The sequence below is a fragment of the Euleptes europaea genome, chromosome 2 (assembly GCF_029931775.1).
Source record: "Euleptes europaea isolate rEulEur1 chromosome 2, rEulEur1.hap1, whole genome shotgun sequence".
Lineage (NCBI taxonomy): Eukaryota > Metazoa > Chordata > Lepidosauria > Squamata > Sphaerodactylidae > Euleptes > Euleptes europaea.
In genome coordinates, this window is record NC_079313.1 from 134369040 (window position 1) to 134394649 (window position 25610).

The following is a 25610-nucleotide window of genomic DNA, read 5'->3' on the forward strand; positions in this document are numbered from 1 at the left end:
TGATTCTATGATTCCTCAACAGGACATCTGAGCCTCAGAATCACTCTGAGAAGCAGATCAGACAGAGGAGCAGTCTGTCCAAACCCGTTTTGTGGAAGAGAGGAGAACCAAAAAGGTAACGCAAAACAAAACAGAATTGTATTTTACAGCTTAGTGCTTTGTACAGTCATCGTCGGCTAAAACAGTTTTTCTGACCGTCGAGCAGAAGCACAGGGGAGAAATCGTGCAATATCCTTACACACAAATACAATTTGCACCAAAGGGGTACTGGGGGGTTCCGGGCCACTTCATCTGAGAACAAGAGGTTCGGTTGCGTTTGGAGGGTGGGGAGAACACACAGCGCTACTTTTGATGGGGAATGAAGAGTTAAAACTGGGAATGCATTTTTTTAGAAATAAATCTGTACAGAGAACAAAAAAAAATCTTTCCCCCAAGCGGAGAGAAATTCCTTGAACGCTTCTGAGCACGACCCATCAAAACGAGCGGGAGGTGCTCAAACACACGTTAAGCGTCCCTACGCAGCACCCAATTGTTTTAATGGGACTTGTGCAGCAGAAGTTTCCAGGCTGTTTCTATCTCACCGAGGCCCTCCAACAACCAGCCAGTTCTTCCCCACTTTGGCGTGGACAAGGGATGCTCTTCCCCCCGGGACTTCTGTGGCCAATGAGTTCTTTCTCGTTACTACTTGACTGCCTGTAAGCAACTTCGACATTTAGAGGCGTTTTCCTCCTAGAAAGAAAGACCCCTCTCCTCCCATTTCCAGCATCCTGGTGGAAAAAAAGAAGAGCAACTTTCAAAAACGGCCGCTCATTCTGAATTTTATCTAAAAGCCATTAAGGCATTTTGAAGAGGATTCGTCTTGATGTCCCAAGGAGGCAGCTCCTGTTTGGGCCTCTCATCTTGCAAGGAACATTTTCACTTTCTGCCTGCTTCCCACAGTTCTCCTACCTTCTCTGTGCTTGTTTGTTTTCTTTCTGGGCCTGTATCGAGTAATGTTTACAACACGACACCCTAAAGGGGTTCCAGGGTCATGGCTTCCCGCTAGGAACCCTGGAAGGTGTACCTTGGTAACGACTCTTCTGTGCTCCCTTTTGCTCACCATGTGGCGCAGTTCCGACACACACACATACCCCGCAAAATCACGGTTCTCAGGGATTCCGACCGAACTCCGTGACTGGTTTAAAACCAGCTCGTCTCTTTACTATACAAACAGACTGTCTGCTCAAAGGCAACTAAAAAGCTAGGAGATTTTTGCTGGAAAAGAGACAGGGGTAGACAAAACAGGAAAGCTGCAAGGCCCAGAGTCATTGGCCGAATGGTTGAGAGAGAACCTGGGGAAAAGCAACACCAGGAGTGAAACAAAGGCTGCCAACTGCCCCGCCTGAGCTCTTGCCATTTCAGTTCCAGGACTGCCAACCCGGTACGTAAAGCATCCGCCCACGCAAATGTTGTTTCTCTCATTGCTGTCGCCACTTCACCAGGAAACTTGGCCCCTTCCATCCCCTCTCCTCCAAAACTCCGCTGCTTGCTTCAGAAGAGTCAAAGTCTCAAACGCATGTGCAAAGGGGAAAGAACCTGAGCCCCGTGGCGTTGCTCCACACCGGCTGGGGCTCTAGAAGGTGTTTTTGATCTTGGCTGCCACCAGCATCAGGATCTCGCCGATCTTCCTCTGCCAGTTGCTGATGTCCTTGGAGACCTCACACCACAACTCCCCGTGGCGCGGCTCCACGTTCTCACAGCGCTTCCGCACCTCTTCTTGCTGTTCCTGTGTAGGGGACAGGGAAACACGTGGGGGCTGCCGTCATCCTCTAGGGTGTGAAAGGTCCTTGCCCCTCCTAAACCCACCCCCATCAGTCCTACTGTGCAACTACCATTGTGCGTCTTGGTCTGGAGACCAAGTCCTATGAGGAAAGGTTGAAGGAGCTCGGTATGTTTAGCATGGAGAGGAGATAATGGAGAGGTGATATGACAACCATCTCCAAATACTTGAAGGGCTGTCATATAGAGGATAGAGTGGTTTTCTGTGGCCCCAGAAGGTTGGACCAGAACCAAAGGGTTAGAATCATAGAGTTGGAAGGGACCACCAAGGTCATCTAGTCCAGGGGTCGGCAAACAGTGGCTCCCGAGCCGCATGCAGCTCTTTGGCCCGTTGAGTGCGGCTCTCCAAACTTGGTTCGGAGCCCCTGCTCTCGTGCCCGCTCGCGCCTGAGAGAGAGAGAGAGAGAGAGAGCGCGCAGGCAAGCGGGCGCGCTGTCTCTCCCCGCCCCCCCGCAGTGGAGAATGGCTGGGTCCCCCTTGCCCTTAATGGTTGGGAGGCTAAAGCCTCACCTCCCCCCTAGCCGTGCGATTGCTGGGCGGGCGGCTTGGCGGTTCCTGGTCCGCCCCGCCCGCCTATCAGCTGTTGATAGGGCTTCCTTTGGCAGCACGTCCCCATCAGCGGCGCTGGGCCGCGGCGCCTCGTCTCCCTCCTCAGAGGACATGTCTACCCACTGGCTTTCTTGGCGGTAGACCTGGACTCCGAGGAGGGGAAAAAGTCCCCTCCATCCGGAGTCCTCGTCTGGAGGCCTGGTCTACCGCCATAAAAGCCTATTGGTAGACCTGGACTCTGGCTGAGTCCCATTGGGAGGCCAGGTCTACCCATTGGCTTCTATGGGCCTCCGGAGGCCAGGTCTATTGCCAAGAAAGCCAATGGGTAGACCTGGCCTCCCAACGGGACTCAGCAGGAGGCCAGGTCTACCAATAGGCTTTTATGGCGGTAGACCAGGCCTCCAGACGAGGACTCCGGACGGGGAGGGGAAAATGGCAGGGACTTACAATTTAATTTTTATCAATAAATAAGATCCCTATTAAGTATGATATCAAGTTTTATTCAGTGTACCTATAGTTTAATTAAGACTTAAAACTTTAATTAAAGTTTATTAAGTTAATAAACAGTGTACCTACCTATATAGTTTAAGTTTAAGAAATTTGACTTTCAAAAGAAATCTCAATCGTTGTACTGTTGATATTTGGCTCTTTTAACTAATGAGTTTGCCGACCCCTGATCTAGTCCAACCCCCTGCACAATGCAGGAAATTCAGAACTACCTCCCCCCCACACACCCCCAGTGACCAGAAGATGGCCAAGAGGCCCTCCCTCTCATGAACTGGCTAAGGTCATACAATCAGCAGATGACAGATGGCCATTTAGCCTCTGCTTAAAAACCTCCAAGGAAGGAGAGCTTACCACCTCCCGAGGAAGCCTGATCCACTGAGGAATCGCTCTAACTGTTAGAAAATTCTTCCTAATGTTTAGGCCAGGGGTGTCGAAACTTTTTTCAAAGAGAGCCAGATTTGATGAAGTGAACATGCGTGAGGGCCGACCATTTTGCCTGACATTCTTAATTAAATTAATTAAATGCAAATTAACTATTTTATGCAAAGTTTATGGCATACTTATTATGCCCATAACCACAGACTGCACCACAAAAACCATGGCTACAATCCTTCCTTTCCCCAAAACCCCCTTAAGCTCACCGGACGACCCCAGCTTCTAAATCTCCAACCTGCCTTCTGTAGGGAGGGAGCAGGAACTCTTCCTCCCCCCCCTTCCCGCTCATGTGCCTCTCTGGGACTGTCGACTCTCTCTATTCAACCATGCCGGCGGTATTCTGTCCCCCCCACATCTGAGCCAGGAAATAAACTGGTTTTCATTCTCATGGAGTCCAAGATTCAAACACTCTGACATCTCCCGTGCAGGGAGGAATGTGGAGTTTTTCTCCCCATGAGAGCCAGTGTGGTGCGGTGGTTTGGAGCGGTGGAGTCTGATCTGGAGAACCAGGTCTGATTCCCCCACTCCTCCACATGAGCGGTGGAGGCTAATCTGGTGAGCTGGATTTGTTTCTCCCGCTCCTACACACGAAGCCAGCTGGGTGACCCTGGGCTAGTCACAGCTCTCTTAGCCTTACAGGGTATCTGTTGTGGGGAGGGGAAGGCGATTGTAAGCCACCCTTAAGTGGTAGAGAAAGTGGACATATAAAAACCAACCCTTCTCTTCTTCTTTCCTTCTGACCTCTCTGCTCTCTGCTCGGGGCTTTGACCTCCGGAATGAACACGGGTGTCCTCTGCAGACTCGGCCCCATCTGAATGTGCCTCATTTCCAAACACGATACATGCCAGGAGTCATTTATTTTCCCCACCCCATCCCTTCTTTCGAAGCAGCCACTTGCCTTGGAGAGAACCTGCTGGGGGGTCCGACTCCAAACACTTCCCGCCCCCAAATCTAGCCCCCTCTCCCCCTGCCTTTCCCCCCACTCACAATCCCCCCACTCAAGACCCATCCAGTCTCTCCCCTCCTCCCTCCCACCCACCCTGCAAATCTGGATCCCTCGCGAGGCCTCCGCAATGAAGGGAAGGGGCTGCATCTCCCCCTTACCCCAGCCTTCTGCAGAGAGGAAGGAGGAAAAAGGAGAGCCAGATGGAGCAGCCCCCCCCCCACTCCCAGGCTTTTCGGTGTTTGTGTGTGTGTGTGGGGGGGAGGGTGTCTTTCCTCTCCCGGATTGGGACCAGCCTCTGACCTCCCTTGCATTTCCCTTCCCCTCCCGCCACCTTTCCCACCCTCAAGTCCCCCCCAACCCATCCTCAGGATCCCCCTTGACCCACTCGGGAGGAGCTGCTGCTGCTTTTCCATGCGTCAGAACAGCCAAGGTCACGTCCCCACGCACGGGCTCTGGGTAAGAAGGAAGTGGCCTCTCTAGGGTTTCAGACTCGCTGGCCTTCATTACGGGAGGTGGGGCTGAGACAGCCAATCGAGGCGACCCTCTGCCTAAGCGTCGCCCCCTTGGTCAGGGATGCAAAGCACAGGCGCAGCCCCCACAGGCCCCCTTTACTCTCTCTGCAAAACAGGCTGGGGGGGCGTATTAAACTGGCCCAGGGGTTGCAATTGGCCCCCGGGCCGGACTTTGGACATGACTGGTTTAGGCGGAAACTCTTTTGATCCAATTTCAACCTGTTGGTTCTGGTCTGACCTTCTGGGACAACAGAAAACAACTCGGCATCCTCCTCCATATGACAGCCCTTCAAGTACTTGAAGATGGTTATCATATCCCCTCTCAGTCTTCTCCTCTCCAGGCTAAACATACCCAGCTCCTTCAACCTTTCCTTACAGGACTTTGTCTCCAGACCCCTCAGTATCTTTGTTGTCCTCCTCTGAACACGTTCCAGCTTGTCTGCATCTTTCTTAAATTGCGGTGCCCAAAACCGAACACAATACTCTAGGTGAGGTCTAACCAGAGCAGAGTAAAGCAATACCATCACTTCGTGTGATCTGGACACTATGCTTCTGTTGATACAGCCCAAGATCACTTTTGCTTTTTAGCATTCCCACTTCCCAAAATTATGAGGCCCCTCTTGGTAGGTCCCGTTAAGTTGCCAGATCTCTCCTTCCAAGTTACCTCCGTGCCATGCTGAAGCTCAAACTTGTAGAAGAAAGCCCAGGCGTCTCCCAGGTCAGAGTCGATCTTCACTGTCCGATGGAACCACTCTCGAGCCTTGGTTATTTTACGCTCGCTCCAGAACAGCCTGGGGAAGGGAGGGGTAAGCAGGAGAAGACAGGTTATATCTGGGCCACTGACTCTCTCCGAAAACGCCTTTAGTCACTGGGGGGTTTGCCCTGACCAACACCCATTCAAAACTTGGCCCTTCTGGTGCAGAGAGGACAATTTGGGGGATGCCCCTCAGAAGGATATTTTGCCATTTCTAGGCGGCGGGGTATGTGTGTGTGTTCAGACATTCGGACACTTGAAAGGGTAAGAGAGAAGGTGGATCAGGCGAAGAAGAAAAAGAGGAGGAGGTGGTGGTAGAGGTGGCGCACGGTCCCTCCATCGATAGAAAGCAGGTGAAGATACTCACTTGGCCACGGCCAGGAGGACGTGGGGGTCATGCTCACACTTCTTCAGGGCATCCACGCTCTTGGTCTTCCTCTGGGGCCGCGCCTCTAGGAAGATCGCCTCTGACCACAGGATTCCTAAAAGAAAAAGGGCGGAAATCAACACTGGACTTTAGGATAGGTAGGTGGATAGGGAACTGGTTAAAGAACTGCATTCAAAGAGTAGCTGTCATTTTATCTGAATGGAGAGGTGTCCAGTGGGGTGCCACAGGATTTGGTTCTGGGCCCGGTACTTTATTTTTATAAATGATCTGGATGAGGGTGTGGAGGGGCTACTCATTAAATTTGCAGATCACACCAAATGGGGGGGGGGGGCAGCGAACGCACCAGAAGATATAGAATTCAACGAGACACTGGAAAAGTGGGCGGACGTGAACAAGATGCAATTTAACAAGGATAAGTGCTGAGTTCTATCTGGGTAGCAAAAATGAGGGACATGCATACTGGATGGGGGATACACTTCTGGATAGCACTGTGTGTGAACAAGATCTTGGGGTACGGGTGGACCGTGAGTTAAATATGTGCAGCCAGTCTGATGCAGCTCATACAATCTTGGGGTGTGTCAACAGAGGCTTAACATCCAAATCGCGAGATGTCACAGTTCTGCTGTACACTGCATTGGTCAGGCCGCACCTGGAGTTCTGTGTGCAGTTCTGGAGGCCTCACTTCAAAAAGGATGTGGACAGAATGGAGCGGGTGCAGAGGAGGAGGACCAGGGGCCTGGAGACCAAGCCCTACAAGGAAAGGCTGAGGGAGCTGGGAATGTTTAGTTCTGGAGAAGAAGAGGTTGAGGGGGGACATGATTGCTCTCTTTAAGTATTTGAAGGGCTGTCGCTTAGAGGAGGGCAGGGAGCTGTTCCTGTTGGCAGCAGAGGATAGGACTTGCAAAAATGGGTTTACATTGTGGGCGGAAAGGTATTGGCTGGATATCAGGAAGATTTTTTTTTGCAGTAACAGTTGTTCGACGGTGGAGTCAGCTTCATAAGAACATAAGAAAGGCCCTACTGGATCAGACCAAGGACCATCAAGTCCAGCAGTCTGTTCACACAGTGGCCAGAGAGGTGGTGAGCTCCTCCTCATCAGCAGTCTTTAATAAGCAGTGGCTGGACAAGCACTTGTCAGGGATGTTCTAGGCTGATCCTGCATTGAGCAGGGGGTGGGACTAGACCAGTGGTTCCCAAACTTTTCAGGCCACCGCCCCCTTGGTTCTACAAATTAAAGCCCAGCGCCCCCTACCCTATCCAACAACACAGTTGAAGGGGGCCACCTCTAGAGCCCCTCTGCTGCCCCCTTGTCTCTTAATGCTCCCCAGGCAATCCCACCGCCCCCTAGGGGGTGTTACTGCCCACTTTGGGAATCACTGGACTAGATGGTCTGGACGGCCCCTTCCAACTCTATGGTTCTATGATCCTACTGATCAATTCAGGAGCGTTTTCCAGTCACCCCAACATCCACACGTCAACCCTCAAGGACAAATTTAGGGACAATCCTCTCCGCAGGAGGCAGCTCGATAGGGAAGATCAGTGCCAAGGTTGCTCCTGGCACTCGGCTGTGGGCACGCCAGCAATTAATCCGGACCATGCAGACGTCTGAGAAGAAAAGCCGGGAGGTGTGGAATTTTGATTGCCGCTGACAGACCCAGGCGGAGTCTCTCTCGGCCGTCGGCTCTCATCTCTTCAGCGATAAGCAAACAAGACCGAGTACAATCCTCTAGAGAGAGCTGTGTAAGGGAAAGGAAGCGGGCGCCATCTGGAAGCTGTCTAGCCAGCTTCACAGCGGAACAAGGGAGGGGCGTTTCAGCAGAGGCCGGCTGTCGGCTGGGGCTTAGTGGACCAGAAAGAGAACCGAGGGGCTCCGCCCGGACCCAAGAAAGCGCGAGGGACTGCGCGTCTCTCCAGAGAGCTCTACCCTTTCACGGTCTCTTGAGAGGTGGAGACAGAGTAGATCAGTCCATGAGCCTCAGAAGAGAGCAGCTGCATTTATTTTCCAACCTGATGCTGGAACAAAATACAGCTTAGAAGCTGGGCATTTGCAGGGGCTTGAGTGCGGAGCCGGTGGGAGGGAAAACCAGACTGATTCCAACCCAACCCCCATCAACAGAGATTATGTCAAGTAGGGCTGTTGAAAAAAAAAATTCGGTATAGTTCGGCTTCGGCAAAATTCGGCCCGTTTTATTCGGGCCATGCCGAAGTCCGAACTCCCCCGCTTCGGATCCCCGAAATTCAGGGGGGACCCGGAGTTCGAGGGGAAAATTCGCCCCCCGCACGCCTTCGGGGGGATTCCCTGAAGGCGCGTGCGGGCCCTTTAAACAGACCTGAGCCTCCCAGCTGGGAGGCACAGATCTGTTTAAAGGGCCCCCCACGCGCCTTCAGGGAAGCCCCCTGAAGGCACGCAGGGGGCCCTTTAAACAAGCCCCTCTGCGCTGTCTGCACAGGCAGCGCAGAGGGGTTTAAAGACCCCCTCCCCCTCCCAGGACACCCGGGAAGGCAGGCGTGGGGGCTGTCAAGCGCCTCTGCGCTCTCTGTGCAGAGAGCGCAGAGGGGTTTAAAGACCCCCCTCCCCCCCTCCCGGGAAGGCAGGCGGGGGGCTGTCAAGTGCCTCTGCACTCTGCGCAGAGGGGTTTGAAGACCCCCCGTGCGCCTTCAGGGAGCTTCCCTGGAGGCGCGCGGGGGGGCCTTTAAATAGATCTGTGCCTCCCGGCCGGGAGGCACACATCTGTTTGAAGACCCCCTCCCCGCCGCGTGCCTCCAGGGAGCTTCCTGTCAAGCCGAAGTCCAAACTCCCCCGCTTCGGATCCCCAAAATTCGGAGGGGATCCGGAGTCCGGGGAAAAATTCGGCCCCCGCGCGTCTTCAGGGGGATTCCCAGCTGGGATGCGCAGACCTGTTTAAAGGGCCCCCTCCCCGCGCCTTCATGGAAGCCCTGTGAAAGTGCGGGGGGGGCGAATCTGCCGAATTTATTCGCCGAACCCCCAAATTCGGCTCTTTCGTTTCCCGCCTTTTTTGAGTTCAGTTCTTCCGAACCGAAAAACAGCCGAATTGGGGGGAATTCAGCTGTTTTTCGGTTTGTCTCGAACCGAATCAACAGACCTAATGTCAGGCAAGCAATATGCTTGAGGGGAAGTGAGAAAAACTCTATTTGATGGAGAAGAGTTGGTTTGTACACCTAACTCTTTTCTCTACCCCGCTCTTCTCTACCTTTAAGGAGTTTCAAACGGCTTACAATCGCATTCCCCCGCTTTTCTCTAGCTTTATACCCCACTTTTCTCTACCTTTAAGAAGAGTTGGTTTTTATATGCCAACTTTCTCTACTGCTTAAGGAAGAACCAAACTGGCTTACAATCGCCTTCCCTTCCCCTCAACAGACACCCTGTGAGGTAGGTGGGGATGAGAGAGCTGTGACTGGCCCAAGGTCACCCAGCTTCATGTGGAGGAATGGGGAATCAAACCTGATTCTCCAGATTAGAGTCCACTGCTCCAAACCACCGCTCTTAACCACTGCACCACGCTGGCCCACGAAGTTTCTGCAGAAAATTCAGGGTGTGGACATGCAGAAGATCTGCTCCCGAGAAAATTATACCATCGTTATTGCCAAAGGAAGCCACTGAACAATGACCCAGTGCCACAGAGAAGCATCCTTAGTTGACAAATTATTCTGAAAACTGTTCTTCCCAGCGAGCACTCTGGCCACAGTTTTAAACATTTCCTCTTCCTCCCCACACCAAAGCCTGGTGCGGTCTGCATTTCCCCATCTCTTAACCCCACAGATTCACTTGCTGACTCCTGTAGGAACTCTCCTCTCTTCCAGGCTGCTTCACAACATTAAACTGTGAAGAAGTGTTGTAAGCCTGCACCAAAATTAAACAAGCTTCGAATCCTGGTTATGACTAATCCTTGGTGCCAGCACAAAGCTTATGCAAAGTTTAAAGCTGGAAGAAAAGTGATAGGAGAAAAAACCCTCAGGAGTAAAGAATGAGAAACATAAAGAAACCTTCCTGATATAAGAAAGTTTCAGAGGGGAGAGGAATTGGTCTGCAGTAGAACAGGAGCACCACAGAGACCTACAAGATTTTAGAGTATGAGCTTTTCAGAGACAAAACTCTCATATATTTATTATTATTTATTATGATGATGGTCCTTAGACCAAGCATAAAATGTTTGCAGCTACATGGTGTACCCAAAGGGGCAGTATAAAACAATAAATTTTAAAATTTAAAATAAAGCACTATACAAAATATTACTATCTTTAAAAACTGGTCAACAATATAAATTTAAACAATCAGTCCCCTCTACAACTTTTTATTTCTATTTAGATTTCCTATAGTTAAATACTATTCTACAAAACTTGGCCACTAGAAGAAGAGTCGGTTTTTATATGCTGACTTTCTCTGCCACTTTAGGGAGACTCAAACCGGCTTACAATCACCTTCCCTTCCCCTCCCCACAACAGACACCCTGTGAGGTAGGTGAGGCTGAGAGAGCTCTAAGAGAGCTGTGACTAGCCCAAGGTCACCCAGCAGGCTTTGTGTGTAGGAGTGGGGAAACAAATTCAGTTCACCAGATTAGCCTCCGCCGCTCATGTGGAGGAGTGGGGAATCAAACCCAGTTCTCCAGATCAGAGTCCACCGCCCCAACTAACTTTGTTAACCTGAGAAAATTCATCCTTAAGAAGGATGTTAGCTCTAACAGATTCAGGATAACCAGTTCTTTCTTAAAAGAGGGCCAAAGAATCTTCTCCCTGTCCTCCTTACAGTACCTACACCTGAGAAGGACATGTCCCAGTGTTTCTGGTTCACCACTGTTGCAGGGACAGTTCCTTTTGTGAGGGGAGTCCAGGCAAAGCTCTCTCTGTCAGATCTGATCGAAAGCTTACACCTTGAAAATCTTGTTGGTCCCTGAAGGTGCTACTGGACTCGAATCTAAGAACATAAGAAGAGCCCGGCTGGATCAGACCACAGTCCCATCTAAGTCCAGCATTCTGTTCACACAGAGGCCAACCAGCTGCCTCTAGGAAGCCCACAAGCAGGATGATGGCAACAGCATCCTCCTGCCCGTGCTCCCCAGCAACTGATATGAAGAGGCATACATAATGGACTATGCCACTTTGGCCGAAATTACCTACATGGCAAACATAACCAATGATGAAACACACAAACAGTTTAATGAAAAATGGAAATTATTCTACAGATACATTGAAGCTCAAGGCTAACTGAAACGAAAATAGAAACCCGATATTATAAAACAACATAATTTTAAGTTTAGAGTAGGAAATCGTTATGCCCACTGTAATAGGTTAAATGTTAGGTGTAGAGGGTGTTTATTTCTTGGAATGTACGTATAATCTAGCCCGAACAACAGAAAGAAAAAAAAATAATGCTGTCTGCTTGATTAGCCTCTAAGATGTTTATGCCTATGTTATCTTTTTCTTTATGGCAAGACGGATACCCTTTTATCTTACCTACTCCCTTTTCTCCTTTTGTATCCCTATCATATTAAAAGAGGCATATTAGCTCTGGTAGTGGAGGGAGTAAACAATCATCCTAGCTAGTAGCCGTTGACAGCCCTGTCCTCCATGGATCTATCCATTCCCCTTCTGAGTTGGCAGCCATCACTGTGTCCTGAAAAGCTATTCTAGGGGTTGTGGTCTTCCCCTTGGAAAAAAAAAAAGAAACCTCAGAAACTGAACAAAACGGCCAGGCACATAAGAAAAAAACAGGGCACGTTACCAGAATTGGGACACTCCTGCAGGGCTTTGGCCATCAGCGTGTTCGCGATGTTCTTCAGACCCGCTCTGTATTCTAAGCGGACAGACTCCAGCCTGAATGAGGAAAGAACATTAAGGTATTGCGTATGCAGACAGTGTTGTCTTAAGAACAATCACACTGAAAAGGAAGAGGAGAAGAGTTGGTCTTTATACCCCGCTTTTCTTTACCGTGAGGAGTCTCAAAGCGGCTTACAATCACCTTCCCCCCCACAATAGTCACCTTGTGAGGCAGGCAAGGCTGAGAGTTCGGAGAGAGCTGTGACTAGCCCAAGGTCAGCCAACTAGCTTCATATGGAGAAGTGGGGCAATCAAACCCAGTTCTCCAGATTAGAGTCCACTGCTTATGTGGAGGAATGGGGGAATCAAACCCAGTTCTCCAGATTAAAGTCCACCACTCACATGGAGGAGTGGGGGAATTGAACCCTGTTCACCAGATTAGAGTCCGCCGCTCATGCGGAGGAATGGGGAATCGAACCCAGTTCTCCGGATTAGAGTCCGCCGCTCATGCGGAGGAATGGGGAATTGAACCAAGTTTTCCAGATTAGAGTCTTAAGAAGAAGAGTTAAGTTTTTATATGCTGAATTTCTCTACCACTTAAGAATCAAACCGGCTTACAATCACCTTCCCCTCCCCTCCGCAAAACAGACACCCTGTGAGGTAGGTGGGACCGAGAGAGCTGTGACTAGCCCAAGCTCACCCAGCTGGCTTCTTGTGTAGGAGTGGGGAAACAAATCCAGTTCACCAGATTAGCCTCCGGCGTTCATGTGGAGGAGTGGGGAATTGAACCTGGTTCTCCAGATCAGAGTCCACCGCTCCAAACCACTGTTCTCAACCACTACACCACCCTGGCTCTTGAAAGAGCGACCCCCCCCTCCACCGGAGTTCCGCACTCACCACAGGTCTTGGTTCTTTGGATTCTTTAAACGAGACTTTTCCAAGATGGCTCTGGCTCGGGTGAGCTGCCCCACCTTCTCCTCCAGCCTGGACAGCAGGAGCCAAAGGGGGATGGAGCCAGGGCACTTCTTCAGCTGTTGAAAACATGAAGCTCTGGCTTAGGAAACCCGGGCATGAGAAAGCGCACACCAAAACGCCACGATGGCGGCACGCACACCGGGCTCCCCTCCCCCCACACACATACACTGCAAGGAAGACGGATCCATCCCGCCCCTCCCCATCACAGAAGAAAAAGGACAGACAAGACTAAGTTTGTCCCTTGCTTGTTTCCCCAGTAGGGCACGGGCAAGGCCCGCGATTTATTATCTTCGTAGTTGCAGGTGAGCCTGCAAATGAAGTCACTTTCCCAGCTCAGGGGATTAATCTTCGCAGAGAGGAATTGCTAGAGCAGAGCACCTAAGAAGGCTGGAAGGATTGTTGGCACGAGCGGTCAATTTTTGGCACGTTGCTGCAAAGTTGTGTTCAAGCATAAAATGCCGATAGTTTCACCTCACTTACCCTCTTCTAGCTAGATCGGGACAGCAGGCCGCAAAGATATTACAAGCCACTAAAACTGCTCTGAGACCCCCGCATTCTGGGGGAACTGATTTTCCCTTCGTGTGTGTTATGTGTTGTCAAGCCGCTTCTGATTTATGGCAACTCTATGAATTAATGGACCCTGACCTGGATGGCCCAGGCTAGCCTGACCTCGTCAGATCTCAGAAGCTAAGCAGGGTCAGCCCTGGTTAGTATTTGGATGGGAGACCACCAAGGAATACCAGGGTTGCTGTGCAGAGGAAGGCACTGGCAAACCACCTCTGCTAGTCTCTTGCCATGAAAACCCCAAAAGGGGTCGCCATAAGTCAGCTGCGACTTGACGGCACTCCACACACACACATGAATTAATGACCTCCAAAACCTCCTATTGTTAACAGCCTTGCTCAGGTCTTGGAAGCTGAAGGCCATGGCTTCATTTATAGCAGAAGTGTCAAACATAAGGCCCGCGAGCCAAATTCGGCCCCTTGAGAGCTCGAATCCAGCCCATGAGCCAGCCACCACCACCACCCCACTCTGGATCTGGACTGGCAAGGCATGGCCTGGCCTGACCAAGTGACATTTATGTCATATCTGGCCCTCATAACAATTGAGTTTGACACCCCTGGTTTATGGAGTTGACCCATCTCATGTGCGTCTTCCTCTTATCTTGCTGCCCTCAACTTTTCCTAGCATTATTATATTTTCCAGTGACTCTTGTCTTCTGATGATGTGATCCAAGTACTAGAGACTCAGTTTAGTCATTTTAGCTTCCAGGGAGAGTTCAGGCTTGATTTGATCTAGAACCCACTGATTTGTCTTTTTTTGGCAGCCCACGGGATCCGCAAAACTCTCCTCCAACACCACATTTCAGATTAATCGACTTCCTTCCTGTCAGCCTTACCCCTTGGTTATAGGCCTCTCGGGCCTTTTCTATCAGCTCCTGCTGCTCCTCAATCTGCCCCTTCATCATCCACAGTTTGGGGAAGTCCTCGTAGTGCTTCAGGGCTTCCTCGCAGAGCTCCTGAGCTGCCTCGATGTTCCCCAGCACCCACTCGAGTTTGACGGACTTCATGAAGACCTGAAAAGACAAAGGCACATTTCCAGCCAGAGTAAGCACCAAGCACTGTGGATCAATGGGTCCGACTCGGCACAGAAGACATCTTTTACATGGAACTGGGGCGGGGGGGGGGGAGGCAACTGCCAATGCACGCCCATGCCCACACACAGCTTACCCGAGCGGTCGGGGCACTGCTCCGAGCTTTGGCCAGCAGCCTCCTGGCTCTTTCGTATTCGTTGTTTTCAGATTCCAACTTGACAGCAGCCAGCCAAATCTCTTCACTGTTGGGGTTGGCCTAAAGAACCAAAATGTGAAAGCAGGGACAGGCATTAAAGCCTGGCTCATTTTTACCAGCTTTATAAAAGTGTGTCAGACCAGGTCCTCAGATCTGCTCTGTACCAAGCAGCTTTTCATATTCACTAAACCTAACAACCACACTGGTCTCTCTGCCAGCAGAGAAGGGCAGGGAGAAGAAGAAGAGCTGGTTTTTATATGCTAGCTTTCTCTACCACTTAAGGAAGAATCAAACCGGCTTACAATCACCTTCCCCTCCCCACAACAGACACCCTGCAAGATAGGTGAGGCTGAGAGAGCTCTGAGAGCTGTGACTAGCCTAAGGTCACCCAACTGGCTTCAAGAGTAGGAGTGAGGAAACCATTCCAATTCACCAGATTAGCCTCCGCCACTCATGTGGAGGAGTGGAGAATCAAACCCAGTTCTCCAGATCAGAGTCTACCGCTCCAAACCACCACTCTTAACCACTACACCACGCTGGCTCTCCTGTTCCTGTTGACAACAGAGGATAGGACTCGCAATAATGGGTTTACATTGCAGGCGGAAAGGCACTGGCTGGATATAAGGGAACATTTTTTTACAGTAAGGGTTGTTCGGCAGTGGAATCAGCTCCCCCTCACTGGCAGCCTTTTAAGCAGAGGCCGGACAACCACTTGTCAGGGATGCTCTAGGCTGATCCTGCACTAAGAAGGGGGTTGGACCAAATGGCCCGTATGGCCCCTTCCAACTATGATCCTATGACTCCAAGGACCAAGTTTGAATCCCTGGCATCTCTGCTTAAAGGGTGTCAAGGCCGCAGGGCTTGGAAATGTCTGACTTCCTTGCCCAGCTGAAAAAACAGTATTGCTCGCTGCTCTCACTTGCCATAACTGGCAAAAACTCAGAGCCTTTTACCTCCTGGGAATCTTAAAACAAGCTGCTGACAAGCAATTATACCCTGGGCAGGCACTTCTTTGAGTGACTGCATTTCCCTGTTTGGAACATGGAACCACCTGTTGAACCTGAAACCTAAGTTTGTGGGAGAAGTCTACATGTCTTTATTTTTAATACAATCGCATTCTGCCTTTCTCCCCAGTGAGACCCAAAGTGTCTCACATCGTTCTTCTCCATTTAATTCTCACAACAACCCTGTGAGGCAGGTTAGGATGAGAACGCCTGGCTTGCCCAAGGTCAACCAGGGAGCTCCCATGGCAGAGTGGGGATTCGAACCTGGGTCTCCCAGATCCTAGTCCGACACTCTATGCCAAACTGGGGAGATAAAAGATGCATTGGCATATGGAAGACTGCAGAGGTCCGATCTGGACGCAGCATTTTGTTGTTGCTAAGGGAAACAAGATCTCCCAGCACTGGGGAACACTGCCACTTGGCCATCTTGCATTGTCTCAAACCTCTCTTGTAAAAGCCGGGGAGGAAGAGGAGAAGGAGGAGAAGGAGGAGAAGAAGAAGGAGGAAGAGGAGGAGGAGGAGGAGGGAGGGAGGGAGGGAGGGAGGGAGGGAGGGAGGGAGGGAGGGAGGAGCGTTGGTTTTTATATGCCAACTTTGTCTACCACTTAAGGGAGAATCAAACTGGCCTACAATCACCTTCCCTTCCTCATCCCACATCAGACACCCTGTGAGGTAGGTGGGGCTGAGAGGGCTCTAAGAGAACTGTGACTAGCCCAAGGTCATCCAGCAGGCTTCATGTGGAGGAGTGAGAATCAAACCCGGTTCTCCAGTTTAGAGTCCACCGCTCTTAACCACTACACCACCCTGCCTCTTACCTGGAAAGCCAAAGCCAAAATACTCCTGGCGGCCGGCACATCTCCAGCAAGCCACTTGGACTTGGCTCCCATCAGCCAGAGGACTTCTGCTTTGGGGCAGTGAGCCACCGCCCTCTGCAAGAGAGCCTCCAGGGATTCCCTGCAACAGGGGGGGAAAAAAAGCAGCCATGATCAGGAAATCCCAGTATCCGGATACTTGAGAGGCAATCAGCCGATACCAGCGGTCGAAACAGTTACAAAGTCCAATTGTTGTGACGTTTGATGCATTGTCAAAAAGATGCAAGCAATCCTAGGCCGGCCACCCACCCGCACTGTACCTGGTTCCGTGATTCTTTTCAAAATAAGCCGCTCGCAACCAGACGCTTTTCTTGCTTGGGAAAACTTGCAAGGCGTAGGCATAAATTGCACGGGCACACTCCAAAGCGTTGTGAGCAACACACTGTGGGGGCAGGGAAGGGGTGAAAAACACCACAATTAGTAAGACAAAGGGGGGAGGGAATGATGCTCACGCACTGATAAGAGTCATAACTTACTGTGGAGACTCAGGAATGATTTTGTAGGGGAGGGGGCTACAGAGCGGAAGAGACTTTCTTTTGCATGCAGAAGGTCCCAGGTTCAATCCCCGGCATCTCCAGTGAAAAGGACCAGGCAGGAGGTGATGTGAAAGACCTCAGCCTGAGACCCTGGAGAGCCACTGACGGTCCGAGTAGTCAAGACCTTGCTTGATCAATGATCTGATTCTATATAAGGTAATTTCATATATTCATATAAGTTTAATTTCATACAAATATAAGTTGAGAGGGGCTGTGGTTCAGTGGTAGAGCATCTGCTCTGCATGCAGAAGGTCCCGGGATCAATCCCCGGCACCTCCAGTTAAGGGACTAGGCAAGTAGGTGATGTGAAAGACCTCTGTCTGAGACCCTGGAGAGCCGCTGAGCATGGCATGCTCAGATGAAGGCTGGGGAGATCAGGACTCGCCTTTGTGATCAACGCTGTCCCCAAATGATCCCACCCTTCGATTAGCAATCCATTAATGCCACACAGTGGGCAGCTGCACCCCAGCCGCCTTCGGCCCCTGCCCTCGGACTCACGCTGTCCGCGTCTTCCATCCAGGTGTGCTTCCGGTCCTCCTCCTCGATCCCAATCCCTATCACGGCTCTCATGATCGCCTGGCACGTGGCCACGCTACCTGCTTTATCGCACTCCTCGGCATCCTAAAGGAGACACCACATCGCCATGAACGTAGGGTGGAGACAACCTCCGGGACTGGATGGTCAAGTGAGGGCTAGGCAGCTAGAGGAGCCAGTGATGGCCACAGGCATAGATGACTTTAAAAGGGGATGGGATAGAGTCTGTCAGTGGCTACTACTAGTCATGGAGACTAAAGGGAACCTCCACTTTCAGAGGCAGTCAACCTCTGAACCCCAGGACCAAGTGGTGGCATCAGGGCAAGGCCTCGGCCTCTACGCCCTGTTGTTGGACCTCCAGAGGAACTGGTTGGCCACTGTGTGAGGCAGGATGCTGGACTTGGATCGACTACTGGTCTGATCTAGCAGGACTCCTCTGATGTTCTTATGAAGGCCTCTGCGCCCGGTTGTTGGCCCTAGAGAGGAACTGGTTGGCCACTGTGTGATACAGGATGCTGGACTGGATCGATCACTGGTCTGATCCAGCAGGGCTCTTCTGATATTCTTATGAAGGCCTCGGCCTCTATACCCTGGTGTTGGACCTCCAGAGGCGCTCATTGGCTGCTGTGTAAGACAAGATGCTGGACTAGATGGACAGTTCTGATCTAGCAGGGTTCTTCTGATGTTCCCATGAAGACCTCAACCTCTAGGCCCTGTTGGCCCCCTAGAGGAACTCAGTGGCTGATGTGAGACAAGATGCTGGACTAGTTGGACCACGGATCTGATCCAGCAGGGCTCTTCTTACCTTATTTCTTACGTCAATAAGCTCTTTAGGCTACGACATTTTACAAATCAACGTCTCCCTACTTTATCATTGCCAGACGACTCCCCACATCCCACCACTGTCACTCACTGCAACTCTAAGGCCTCTGAACTGCAGGTTCGAGAGAAGGAGCTGTTTTTAGCCTGAGGTTACCTTACAGTCCAACATATTGATTTTCAGCTGGAGTTTCTGTAGGCAGACCATGGAACGTGCAAGGATACATTACATTTTGCAATAAACATTATTTTTTGCGCACACTCAAACTGGACAGCCTAATAACATCCATTCCGAGAACAAATTACAGCCCCCCAAAAAACCAACACACGCACACAAGGTCACCCTTAAAGAGGATTCCCAAGGAGAAAATCCAAACAGGCACCTGGATCCACTGCTCCCGGTTTATTTCCACCCCGTTAGCCCTTAACGAGGTGATGGCTCGGTCAACAATCTTCTCCACCATCTGAGTGTTCCCATTGGCCTCCTCCAGCTTGGCAGCTGTGATCCAGATGTGCCGGTCGGTCGGAATGTTCTCACGGGCCTTGTTGAGGACTTTACGGGCGTTCTCGTAGGTTTCCAGCCTCGCCAGAGCAAGCCAAAGCTACGTCGCAGGAAAAAAACAGTCCAACATTAAGACACCCTTGGTCCATTTCCCCCCCCTCCAGATATGGAACACTGATAGGGTGTTACAGCAATCCATATTTGCTGTAAGAATAAATTTTCCTACAGGGACATACTGGGCGCCAAAGTTAGAACTAGAGAAATTACAGTGAGTCAGAATGTTTTAATGTTTGTAATTAAATGTTTATGTATGTTTAATCATGTCAGTAGCCGCCCTGAGCCCAGCTTGGCCGGAGGAGGGCGGGGTATAAATAAAAGTTTATTATCATTATTCATTTCTAACTCCACTACCACCAAAACCTCACTTACAAAAAAGACCAAACACAGAAAGCTGAATACCAGGCACGAGGGCTGTAACGTATCAGTTCAAAACGTAATTCAAAGGGTTACATCCGAGCAATGAACTTGTGGGTCATACCACACAGAGAGGAGTAGAAGGTCCCAGGTTCGATCCCCGGCATCTCCAGTTAAAAGGACCAGGTGGCAGGTGTGAAAAACTGAGACCCTGGGGAGCTGCTGCCAGTCTGAGTAGACAATACTGACTTTGATGGACCAAGGGTCTGATTCAGTATAAGGCAGTTCCATGTGTTCATTTACAGCTTACAGCATGTTATGGGGCCAAACTATATAATATGGTTTTTAAAGAAGAGGGTCTGGGGAAACCAGACATGCCGCTGTGGGGAACAGTGCTACAGAAGTCAGCAGGGGCCCAAGTCGGCTCAGGATTGCAGCAAGGGGGGAGGGGTTCCTGCCTACCACCACCACCACACACAAGGGCACATCATTTTCCCAAGATGAAAAGGCCCGGGAGGGAAGTTATTTACCCTTTTTCACCCTGTATATGTGCTCCCCCCAACAGCACGATCCCAAACTGAATTAGCCCCCCAGGGACTTTTAAAACAGTCTTCCCACGGCTACTGTATAGCTGCAGGGTGGGGGGAAGAGTTGCACCGAATCAGAATTGTTAAAAAATGCATTAAGTGATTTGGCCTTAAATGTTTGCAAAGGGATGGCACGACCTCAACCGAGTCAGAAAAAAAAATTAGTTCTCCCTACCTGCACGCAGACTTTCACATCGTAAAGCTAGACGAGCATGGATCGTTTGGAGCAGGACACCGGGTACAACATAACCTTTCTTACACAGCCACCTGCAGGCCCAGGGGAAGTAGAGGCTTACTAACTTACCTCCACGCTGGTGGGGCAGCATTCCACCGCTCGGCTGAGCATGATCCTGGCGTCTTCGGGCTCTTCCAGCTCCACCGCTGCCTTCCACAAGCGCACGGAGTTCGGAACATGCTCCAGCGCTTGAAAGAAAAGGCCAAGAGAGCCGTTGTTAGAAGGGGCTTCGTTCAGGGAGGACACGATTCACCAGTCGTTGACTGGTGCAAAACTGAGACTTGATGAAAGGGAAAACCTTTGTGGACTGGAAGAAAGAAAATGTTCCCAGATTATGAGATTCTAGAAATGGGCGAGAAGGAATACAGTGAGGCACGGGCCGTCCTTCTACGACTGACAATGTGGAAGTTGCTCTAACGGGAGATAGATCACGATGAGTAACTGTGTTTGTCACTAGCAGTAGAAAAGAGCCAAAAGTCCAGTAGCACCTTAAAGACTAACAAAATTTCTGGCTGGGTAGGAGCTTTTTTGACCCACCGCTCACTTCTTCAGATACAGCTAGAATGTGATTTCATCTCTCCTTAAGGAGAGATGAGTGAATTAGACACACAATGGCAGTGTAAATGTCAAAAGCAAGTAAATGACATTAGCAGGCGTGATTGGATTAGGTGTCATATGCAGAGGGGTAGTAGGCATGGAGAGATCAGCATTGGTAATGAGACAGAAATTCCAGATCTCTATTAAGTCCCAGAGAATGCATAGTCTTGAGCTTAATTATGTTGTAATTCAGCAGTCTAATAGGGAAGGACATCCGGTCTTCCAGTCACTAGTTCACACTACTAGGGATGAGCATTCAGATGTATCTGGTCTGAATATATATCGAAAAAGATACCCTACCAGTGTTTTTCTGGATATATTTGCTATCTGGAGCCATACCCGGATTTTGCAGAATACCGATAATTGGGTCCTGCAAAAATTTCGTTAATGGGAGGGAAGGTAGCATAGTACAGCCAGTTCTTGTCAACTCTCGCAGTGTCAGTACTTGGATGGGAGACCGCCAAGGAAGACTCTGCAGAGGAAGGCAATGGCAAACCACCTTTGCTTCTCACTTGCCTTGAAGGCCCCTTACTGGGGTTGGCGTAAGTCAGTTACGACCTGATGGCACTCATGTACATTTCCTTATTACTGGGGAGGAAAGGTAGCATGGTATATAGCCTCATCTCATCAGATCTCAGAAGCTAAGCAGGGTCGGTACTTGGAAGGGAGACCACCAAGGCAGGCTCTGCAGAGGAAGGCTATGGCAAAACACCTCTGCTTAATCCCCTGCCTTGAAAGCCCCTTGCTGGGGTTGCCAAAATCAGCTGGGATTTGATGGCACTTTACACACACAAACAAATTCCAGAAATATTTCAGGCCAGAAATTTCCAGGTTCCCAGGCCTGTTTTTCTTCAGTTCTCCATATGAAACACTGGGGACAAGTAAGGGTCACTTTGTTCAAGGGCCTGTGTAATTGGACCCCTTGATCCAATTGGCTTGAAATTTGAGGGGGGCAGGTCTTTAAGGAACAGGAAGGACTAGGTTCCCTACAATTTTGGTGTTATTTGCTTGAAAAATAGCCACGCCAGCCCCACGGAAAGAGTCCCTCGTAGTGAATAATAGATCTGAAACATTTCAGGTTTCCAGGGGAAAAAACCCAAATCTGAATCCCCAAATGGTATTTCAAGCGCACATCCCTACACGCTACCTGCAATTTGGCTGGTACCAATCCTGCAGCTTGTCTGTTTTCTAAAAAAAATAACCCCCAGCTTTTCTTAATATAAAAGGCCACAATTCACAGCATCACAAGGGAGATATGCCTTTTGGCAGCTACAAAAACAGAGTTTAATAACAGCTGATTTTCAGAGGAAGCAGCTCTCTGGCTTCCCTGTCATGGTCCAATTCCAAGTAACCTATTTTGCACGAGGCTCAGTTCAACCTGGTTTGCCCAGAGAGGCTCCTTCCATGATCACGTTACGATTTAAACTGCAGGCAGAAGCGTGGTTTTCTCACTTGCCTCAAAAAATAGAATGTGCTTTGTTTAACACGCTGCCCGAGGAAAAAGTCCGTAGGGCTTAAAAACTCATAGAAAATACTATGAACCTTGGTTGGCTGTAATAAGGGTCATTTCCATCCACCCATCAATCTTTATTTGTTACGATCATAAGATCAGAAGAAGATTTGGTTTTTATATGCCGACTTGCTCTACCACTTAAGGAGGAATCAAACCGGCTTATAATCACCTTCCCTTCCCCTCCCCACAAGAGTCCCTGTGAGGTAGGTGAGGCTGAGAGAACTGTGACTAGCCCAAGGTCAGCTGGCTTCATGTGTAGGAGCGGGGAAACAAATCCAGTTCACCAGATTAGACTCCGCCGCTCAGGTGGAGGGGTGGGGATTCGAACCCGGTCTCCAGATCAGACTCCACCGCTCTTAACCACTACACCACGCTACCTCCAAGACTGATACACACACAGAGTCAGGAGCACATCTCGCTGCAACAAGATTTCAGAGCCATGTAACAGGCTGATTTCAACAGCGCAGACGCAATTAATAAAAAGAGTGAGCTGCTTCCTTGCGGTGCAGACCGAGGTGCAAAAGGTTATTTTCTTTCCTCTCCCTGCTTGGAATGTTTTTTCTTAATGGGCCAACTCAGCTAACTGTTTCGCTCTTTAAAACACTCGCTGACAGTATCACGGACATTCTTTCCAAAAAGAAGCATTTTAGAAATGCTAAAAGCCTGTTTTTAATGAAGTGGAAGCTACAGAGTCCGAGTGGGTTTTTTTTCCAGTAATAAAAAAGAGTCTCTCCTGTTTAAACTCCATCTTGCCCAAGCAGAAAAACTGGAGGAGGAGAAGGAGGAAGAAGAGTTGGTTTTTATATGCCGACTTTCTCTACCACTTAAGGAAGAATCAAACCGGCTTACAGCCACCTTCCCTTTCCACTCCCAACAACAGACACCCTGAGGGGTAGGTGGGGCTGAGAGAGCTCTAAGAGAGCTGTGACTAGCCCAAGGTCACCCAGCTGGCCTCCTGCGTAGGAGTGGAGAAACCAACCAGTTTCTCCAGATTAGAGTCCACCGCTCCAAACCACAGCTCTTAACCACTACGCCACGCTGAGTACCCTCCAATTTTTCCATACACTACCCCCTCCCATCTGCCTTTCACCTTCCTCTTCCACAGCTCCATGCACACACACACACCAAGTCAGAAAACAAAAAGAGATAACTGGAACTGCAAGCAGATGGAAGCTCCCCCCCTCCCCCGAGAGAGGGATGTTTTAAATCCAGGTCACCAGATGGCGAACTTTAACATAAGCACATCTTATCAATTCCGTTGGGGAAATCTTTTGGTTTGCATGCACAAAAGCCTCTCCATGTGGTAGGGGAAAGGGAGGGTGCTGCCACTTTCCCCAGCAAAGCCGCCGCAAGAAAACCAACCGCTAAACAGGGTGATGAGCAGAAGGTCTGCAGTTACTTTCTAACTCCATTCTCAAATGTCAAGCTGGCGATGGATCTTTAATTATCTTTGCAAGAGCTCGCAAAAGATAACGATTGTGTTATGCTCGGGCTTGGGCAAAGGGTGCTTTCTAAAAATTTACCACGACAACATCCTGGCTAGCTGGATGTTCACTGTGTTCCATCACGTTTATAGGCACAGCGGGGGGGCGGTCTCAAAGCGCGTTTCCCAATCCTTAAGGACGGGCTCTGGTGGTGTGAAGCGAAGCTCAGCGGGAAGCAGCACGTCCCCCGAACAAGCATGTTCGATTTCCGCGTGTCACAACAAACTCTGCACATGCTCTAGAAGGTGTTCCTGTCATGGACAGCATGGAAACTGGCCCTCAACACGCGCAAATAAAACCGCCAGAGCGGTGGATAATGGGGTTTAAAAGTATGGTTCTCAGAATTTCAGAGAGGTTGTACTTGGATGAGAGATCGCCAAGGAAGTCCAGGGTCACGATGAAGAGGCAGGCAAGGGCAAACCATCTCTATTTAGCTCTTGTCTTGATCTGGATGGCCCAGGCTATCCCGATCTCCTCAGACCTCAGAAGCTAAGCAAGGTTGGCCCTGCTTAGGACTTGGATGGGAGACCACAAGGGAAGTCCAGGATCGCTATGCAGAGTAGGGAATGGCAAACCAACTCCGCTAGTCTCTTGAATGCCAACCCTGAGGTCGCCACAAAGTGACTGTGATATGACGGCACTTTCCACCACCAACCATTACGGCTGCCAAAAGGACTATAACTTAGATCAGGAGCATATTATATTGTATTGTCCTGAGCCTGACTTGATTGGGAAAGGGGACAACGGGATAGAAATCTAAAATAATAAATAAATATAAATAAATAAAACAAAAATGCCAATCCCCACCTTTTGGTTTAAGCAGTTATGTTGGTAACAGCACTAACTACAGTTATGTTAATCAGATTTCCCACTCGGCTGGTGATATCTCCTGGTGAAGCAAGAAACCTGGGTTCTCTGACCCCACAGGTATGAGATCACTGATACCTAAGATTGCTAACCTCCAGTGGATAATACATATTGTTTGCATATTGAGCGGATGCTGTCATTTATTTGAACCTCCAGGTGAGGGCTGGATATCTCCCGGGATTACAACTGATCTCCAGATAATAGAGATCAGTTTCCCTGGAGAAAATGGCTGCTCTGGGAAGTGGATTCTACGACATTATGCTACACTGAGGTCCCTCCCAAACCCCGCCCTTCTTAGGCTCCACCCCTAAAATCGCCAGGTATTTCCCAACTGGGAGTTGGCAACCCTAGAGGTAGCTCTTCAGCAACTGCTTGGGAGACTGCTGGCCACACGGGAGTCTTCTTCTGCAGGCATTTGCAGAATACTGGGAGGGGCTGGGGCTCAGAGGTAGAGCATCTGCTTGGCATTCAGAAGGTCCCAGGTTTAATCCCTGGCATCTCCACAGTTGAAAGGGCTAGGTTTTTGGTGATGTGAAAGACCTCTCTCAGCCTGAGACCCTGGAGAAGTGCTATCCATCAGAGTAGGCAATGCTGACATTGGCAGACCAAAGGACTCGTTCAGTAGAGTGCAGCATGATCCTCATGTGTATTTTTCCTGAACACTTGGAGTAATGAGAGAAGGAAGAAGAGGAAGAAGAGGAAGAGGAGGAAGAAGAGTTGGTCTTTATATGCTGATTTTCTCCACCTTTTAAGGAGAATCAAACTGGCTTACAATCTCCTTCCCCACAACAGACACCCTGTAAGGTAGGTGGGGCTGAGAGAGTTCAGAGAGAACTGTGACTAGCCCAAGGTCTCCCAGCAGGCGGCATGTGAAGGAGTGGAGAAACCAACCTGGTTCACCAGAGTAGTCCGCTGCTCGTGGGGGAGGAGTGGGGAATCAAACCCGGTTCTCCAGATTAGAGTCCACCGCTCCTAACCACTACACCATGCTGGCTCTTAAATTACCAACCAAATGGTTAGGGGGCGGGGTAGTTGTACAATCCCTGATCAAGTATCAGTACCCCACTAGCTACTTCCATTAGCCAGATCCATGCCATCAGGGTCTGCCAACAGCTGGATCATGTACAATACTTCTTCCATCAGTACTATTGGCCCAAATAAGTACATAAATAGAGTTCTGTGCCCCCACACCAAACC

The 25610-nt window shown here is 50.0% G+C and overlaps 1 protein-coding gene across 1 annotated transcript in view; it reads right to left on the reverse strand.

Moving 5' to 3' along the window:
• Positions 1-1612: 1612 nt before the first annotated feature.
• PRPF6 (pre-mRNA processing factor 6) overlaps positions 1613-25610 on the reverse strand; it is a 38801-nt gene continuing 14803 nt past the window's right edge. Inside the window, exons 10-21 of the mRNA XM_056844139.1 lie at positions 20022-20140; positions 18598-18816; positions 17360-17482; positions 16586-16707; positions 16269-16407; positions 14390-14509; positions 14059-14235; positions 12582-12715; positions 11650-11741; positions 5889-6003; positions 5432-5558; positions 1613-1765 (exon numbers count right to left, since the gene is read on the reverse strand). Of these exons, the coding sequence (XP_056700117.1) occupies positions 1613-1765; positions 5432-5558; positions 5889-6003; positions 11650-11741; positions 12582-12715; positions 14059-14235; positions 14390-14509; positions 16269-16407; positions 16586-16707; positions 17360-17482; positions 18598-18816; positions 20022-20140 (1640 nt within the window). The remainder of the gene's footprint in view (positions 1766-5431; positions 5559-5888; positions 6004-11649; positions 11742-12581; positions 12716-14058; positions 14236-14389; positions 14510-16268; positions 16408-16585; positions 16708-17359; positions 17483-18597; positions 18817-20021; positions 20141-25610) is intronic.